Below are 6,513 nucleotides of genomic sequence, written 5' to 3' on the forward strand. Positions count from 1 at the left end.
AGCATGTAAAGCAGGCTCCAGGCTCTGAGCTGTCAGCACAGAACCCGACACGGGGCTCGAAACCATGAACTGTGAGATCATGACCTAAGCTGAAGTCGGACACCTAACCGACTGAGCCACCCAGGTGCCTCTAGCACACAAGAACTTTTGATCCTGCTCACTGGGGCTTTGGGCTCCCTACAGCACCCCACTTACAATGTTCATCAGATTGTATTTATCTGTTTCCAGTTCTCCTCTTGAGGGCGATGAGGACATGAACTATATTTATTCATAAGTACTTGGCTCAATTTGGATGAACTGATGTAGTCTGCTCTTTCCTCTTCCACCTCCAAAATTTCTGAATTTAATGATCACATATTTCCCACTTGAGCTTCAAGAGGAATAACTCAGTTGAATATGACATTCCCCACCTCCATCCAGCATGTCAGCAAATGCAAACAGAGGGAAGTGGTTCCAAATGTTGAGACACAACCAAACACCCCAAGGCCAAAACACAGCAACTATTTTGCAATCGCTGTATCCTTAACAGTATATGTCTATATAAAATATACATGTACTCTATACACAGTGAGCTATACTTCTATCTCTTTAAATAAATTTCAACAACAAAAAGCAGTCATTTGTCCACATATTCAGGATCTAAATGTAATCAGATTGGGCGTAATTAAAATCAGACAGTGGACTGCTAGAAATGTATAAACTCTTTTTCTTATTTCTGATTCTTTGATACTAGATTTCTTTAGGAATGTGTTTGTGAGGACTGAGAGCTTTAGCTGCAAACAGATGTTTATGATCCTTCAGTGAAAAAACAGACGCACTGACAAGGAATGAAAGGGAATGATGAGGGCCAGTGAGGATTCTGATCAGAATTCTGGTGGACATGGTATGTAAAACTTCATTTGTTCATTTCTTCATTTTTAACTTTTTTATTGAGGATCTACAATGAGCCAGGCACAATGCTAAAAACAGGGATATGGGGCACCTGGGTGGCTCAGTCGGTTAAGCATCTGACTTCGGCTCAGGTCATGATCTCGCGGTCCATGAGTTCGAGCCCCGCGTCAGGCTCTGTGCTGACAGCTCGGAGCCTGGAGCCTGTTTCGGATTCTGTGTCTCCCTCTCTCTCTGACCCTCCCCCATTCATGCTCTGTCTCTCCCTGTCTCAAAAATAAATAAATATTAAAAACAAAATAAAAAAATAAAAAATAAAAATAAATAAATAAATAAAAACAGGGATATAACTGGGGGGCAAAACAGGTATAGAACCTTCCCTCAAGGAGCTCACTATCCAGAGCTCCTTTTTTTTTTTTTTTTTTTTAATGTTTATTTATTTTTGAGAGAGAGAGAGAGCACATGCACTGGAGGGGCAGAGAGACAGGGACAGAGGATCTGACAGCGCAGAGCCCGATGCGGGGCTCAAACTCACAAAATGAGATCATGGCCTGAGCCAAAGTCAGATAATTAACCATCTGAGGCACCCAGGTGCCCCCAGAGCTTCTTTTTTAATTTTTTTTTTAATTTTTTTTTTCTTTTCAACGTTTTTATTTATTTTTGGGACAGAGAGAGACAGAGCATGAACGGGGGAGGGGCAGAGAGAGAGGGAGACACAGAATCCGAAACAGGCTCCAGGCTCTGAGCCAGCAGCCCAGAGCCTGACGCGGGGCTCGAACTCACGGACCGCGAGATCGTGACCTGGATGAAGTCGGACGCTTAACCGACTGCGCCACCCAGGAGCCCCCCCCCCCCCCAGAGCTTCTTAATTAGTGGTGAGGCTGACATATCAGAGGCATCACTGCCGTCAGGCAAGCACCACCGGGGGTCGTACCCGAGGTGAAGCACATGGTTCTGAAAACTCTGTATCTTCTTGCCCAGCCGGTCACTTGGTCCCTTCAGACTCACCAGGTGTGAAGGGAAGCTGAGGCTTTTCCTGATACTGACCACGGCAGACCAAAATATCAGCAAAATTAACTCCACAGAAATGGACGTCCACTCTGACCTACAAAGGAAACGCAGCGGCAAAGTGGAGCGGTGTGCATCCATGGAGACAGAGTTCGGTCAATTACACCAAAATATCTTCTGAATGTCTACTGTATGCCAAGAATATATGCGAAGTGCCAGTGTGCAATCATGAGACAACCCGGACAAGGTTCTTGCCTTCGTGGAGCTAGGAGTATGGTAGAGAAGACAGATATCAAACAAATAATTGCGATGATTTATTTGCTAAATTACAACTCCTACAAAAAAAATGTTATAGAAACATATGGTGCTATGAAAATGCATCATGGTGTGGTTTGACCTTTTGGAGACGTCAGGAAAAACATCTCTGAGTAAGTAACGCTGGAACTAGGAACAGCTAAGAGTTAACCATTCAAAAGAGGAGAGGGAAAGCCTGACACGATCAAAAGCGATGGCATGTGCAAAGGCCCTGTGATGGGAACAAAAGAAAAATCAGTGAGCTTAGAGCACAACGAAGAGAAAGAGATGGGGCTACAGAGCAGGGACCACACACACCATCCAAGGGTCCACAGTCTTTACTGAGGATCTTAGTCTTCACAGTAGGAGCAGTGGGCAGCCATTAAAGGATTTGAAGCAGAAGGATAACATGACCAGCTGTTGTGGGGATCAGCAATTACCCTGGAGGCTGGTTCTAGATCCCCAGCTTCTGTGTTTCATGACCGTGCTAGAGCAGAGGCAGGCCTGAAGCAATGTAGCCCACACTCTTGTAAGCCGGCGGTTCTCCAAGTCTGGTTCCAGAACCACCAGCTTTACTGCTACCTGGGAACTTAGCAAATTCTCAAGCCTCACCCCAACCTAGGGAATCAGCAACTCTGGGGACAAAGCCTAGCAATCTGCTTTAACAAGTCCCAGGTGATTTTGACACGGGCTGAAGTTAGAGAACAGGGCCAAGAAACAGGAGGAAACGAAGGCTGCGAGACAGAGTCGCTGACATCCCTCTACGTGCTTGCTTCCATTTCCAGTTTAGTGCAGAGGTGGCCATGTTGGTGAGAAGGCATCTCTATGGGCAAAAATGCATCCATTCAACAATGTGTTGAGCGCCTGCCGTGTGCCAGGCACCATTCCAGAGTATGAGGATTTAACGGTGAGTAAACTCACATAGACCCAACTCTCATGAGCTAATTCCTTCCCAGGCAGTGTCTGGGCAAATAACAGAACAAAGGAGCCCAGCCTTCAGCCCGCCCACACTGCGTGCATGACACATCAGTTGTTGACATGCATGCCACACGTAGGTCCTCAAGCCACTCCACCTTGCTTCGGGGATGAGTCAAGAATAAATGTCTTTCAGCACCCAAATCCCAGGGAGCAGGCTGCCATCACACACCCGCCCAAATAATCCATTTGGCAACAGGGTCCCTGTTAGTGATGCTTCTGGGCTGCAGCCGCATTTCTGCCTCTCACCAGGGATCCCTGACAGTAAGGCTCACTGTTTGCTCCACCTTGTCAGAGGTTCTCATTCTCCATTAGAGATGACACTGTGTCACCAGAGTGGTCACCGTGGTCACCCGGCAGGGCCAAAGTGACTTCCACATTTCGCCGGAAACGCCCACAATCCTAAACTAACCCCACCCCAAATCACTGCGCTACACCGAAGGAGGGGACAAGACACATATTTAGGAAGAATTATAGGACAGATGTTACCAGACTGGTCTGGGGGAGGAGAAAGGCCAGATCAGGAAATGCTTAACGCTGAAGAGGAAGCCATTGATGGGGTCCTTTTATGTTTGTTAAACCAATAACCTGATGCGGTCATGAAAAGTCGTGTGCAAATCAGAATTGTCTCTTTCTAAGGCAACAGCTCTGGAGCCTTCAGAAAGAGGCCTGCGTTTGAATTTGGGGGAGCAATCTTCCTTCAGCACTTGTGGCCTTTTGTGAACCCTGAAAGGGCCCTTCCCGCCCAGGACAGAGTTGCGCTCCAGTCTCCCGGCCTCCCCCTAGCTGAGCACTTGGGAACTCCGCTCAGGACGGAAGCCTGCGGAGCGTGTGGTGGCTGCCAAGCGGAGAGCGAAAGTGGGTGTCAGGCATCCCGGGGACAGGCCAGTCACCATCCTACCTCGTGAGGCCGGACGGGGCGGGAGGCGACCTCCTCGATGGCCAGGGGCTGCTTCAGCTCGGCGCAGAGCGCGGCGCGGTAGTGGCGGCCGCAGCCAGGCCCGGCCCTCCTGCAACACAGAGCAAGGGTCGGTTACTGCCCACCCCCCCCCCCCCCGCCCCGGGCTGTCTGACTTTCGGAGCGCAGGGGGAAGTCGGGCACCACCTGCGAAGCCACACCCGAGGGAGGCACCGTCCCCAAGCCACGGCCGCCATGGCTCGGAGCGGAGAGGCGCGGAGGGGTGGCCCGGGGTGGCAGGAAGCGCGGGACAGCGCCGGCCCCGCCCTGACCCCCGGGATCGCGCGAGAGCGTCCCACCCGGCTGACCCCTGTGGCCGGAACCGCGCCCGGGCCACCCCTGGGCCACCCCACCCGCGGGGCGCCGTGCGTCCCCAAGTGTCTGAGCGGGGTGCGCGGACCCCGGGGCGCCCGAGCCCCTAAGGCCCCTGGCTCCCTGGTGGTGGAGCCCGCTGGAGAGGAAAGAAAACAGTAAAAGCAATAGATCATCCGACCTTAAGCTATTGTTCACATTTTGCTAGCAAATTTGGGAGACTTTTAAAACCATACTTGGTGACATTTAAATAGGGGTTGTTGGGTCCTCTGCACATGGGAAATCCTAAATGCGCAGGTAAAGGCTTTAATGTCTGCATCAGCACTTTACTGGAGTTCAATTCTTGTTACTAATTTTCTCACACTTGCACGACTATTAACATAAAACTGTATGGTTAGTAGTTGATCCATTGTTGAATGGTCATACACAGATCCAAGAAATATTTTCGATTAAAGTCAGGCCCAAAGCTGGTCGTTTTTTATGTTCCTGATGCCTGTATTATGCCTGGCACATAGATGGTCAATAATTGACCCAGTGACTACAGAATTCCTAAGTGAACAGGAATACTCCGGAAAAACTGAAAACTTAACAATGTGATTGGTGAAATATTATAAAACTGGGTAGATTTCTAACAGTAACCAAATAGCAAGAGAAGCACGTTTTCCTGGGAAGAATATTTCATTTGACAGGTGGCTTTTAAACACAGCTCCATGTCTTTCGAAGAGATCTGGTCAAGGAACACAGCCTCTCAGTTTCAAGCCCGGCTCTAGCACCTGTCTGTGGTCTCATGCCACCTTTGGCAGGACACCTGGTGGCTGTGGGCCCCAGTATCCTCCGCTACAAAGGGAAAGCATGGGACCGGATGATTCCCAAATTCCTAAATCCTCTTTCTATGTTTTGGTGAAAATAATGGTCCAAGATAGCAAATGACCTGGAAGGAATGATCAGGAATGGAATAAAGGGAAAATAGCCAACATGAAGTAGCAATGAACTTCTGAGATTATGGCCTAGAAGCTTTGGTGGGAAAGGAATCCAAGAACTAGATCCCTAATGTAGTAGCGACTCACTGTTATTTTAAGAGCACTCACAGAGAATTTGAAAAGTCATTTTAGCCTCTGACCGCCTCAGGAGGAAGCTCAGGCCGAAGAGGAGCGAGGACGACAAAGTGAGAAGACGAGAAAACATTCTGGTTGCCAGATAACAGTGAGCAACAGGAAATCTCAAGTCTATGAAGTGCGAAACAAGCGTCGATTGTTCTGAGGACAAAATGAGTTGTTACATATGGAACACGTTTTGTAAAATATTAGGTATTTATATGAGATATAAAGCAAGCAATTTTTAGTTGAACTCCTTGAAAGCAGCAACCGTTTCTTCATATCCTTTATGTTTGAAGTACTTTGCACACGCAACCCTTTTAGGCATTTAACACATGTTTATCTAATGAATTGTTGGATGAGCGTTCAATTATCTAGTGTCAATATTCCAGATAATTGAAAGTATCTTTAAGCATCAAGTCTTTTCTTTTCGATTAAGTATTTTTATGGAGATTTTTCTCTATTGTGCTTTTCATGATATCCTTGTCATTCTCAGAGAATATGAAAATTAGTGAGTTTTGGGGAAATCTATCAATACTGCCTTCTACATTTCTAACGGTATCTGAAGAAAATAGTGAAAGTCCCTTTAAGAAGAATCTTGAAGGGAGATGAAAGTATCTTAACTAATTGAGGTGATTTGAAGCATTTATATGCAAAATCACTTTCACATTTCCAAAAAGCCTCAAAGGTAAGTGACAGGGCAGCAACAGTAGTTGCTATAGTAGCAAAAGAAATATTTAGCCTATCCATCAAAGTGCTGCCATCACACCATTCCGTCTAGTTTTTGTTATCATTTCTGGTTATTTTGTTTTAATTGAGGGTACAGCGGAAGAGTGGACAGGAAGAATAAAATTTGAGCCCTGAGGAAGACTAAGACCAAGCAGCTATATCTGAGCCGATCGGTCCTCTGAGAAGAAAAAATCCATAGCTGCCCTGCAAACCAGTTTGAGGGGCTCATTAGGAAGTAAAAGAGTAACAGATGAC

At 47.2% G+C, this 6,513-nt stretch overlaps 1 protein-coding gene across 7 annotated transcripts in view; it reads right to left on the minus strand.

The window, feature by feature from the left end:
- The window catches only part of LOC122476378 (quinone oxidoreductase-like protein 2), a 29,541-nt gene extending 25,141 nt beyond the window's left edge, over positions 1-4,400 (minus strand). For all 7 annotated transcript variants that reach the window (XR_006295471.1, XR_006295472.1, XR_006295470.1 and 4 more), the window contains exons 1-3: positions 4,271-4,400; positions 4,067-4,175; positions 1,897-1,993 (exon numbers count right to left, since the gene is read on the minus strand). Coding sequence is in view for 3 of the 7 variants with exons in the window: in XM_043568975.1 (XP_043424910.1) it covers positions 1,897-1,993; positions 4,067-4,175; positions 4,271-4,320 (256 nt within the window). In the remaining 4 variants the exon portion in view is untranslated. The remainder of the gene's footprint in view (positions 1-1,896; positions 1,994-4,066; positions 4,176-4,270) is intronic.
- Positions 4,401-6,513: the final 2,113 nt, after the last annotated feature.

The sequence above is a fragment of the Prionailurus bengalensis genome, chromosome E4 (assembly GCF_016509475.1).
Source record: "Prionailurus bengalensis isolate Pbe53 chromosome E4, Fcat_Pben_1.1_paternal_pri, whole genome shotgun sequence".
In the NCBI taxonomy this organism is placed as follows: Eukaryota; Metazoa; Chordata; class Mammalia; order Carnivora; family Felidae; genus Prionailurus; species Prionailurus bengalensis.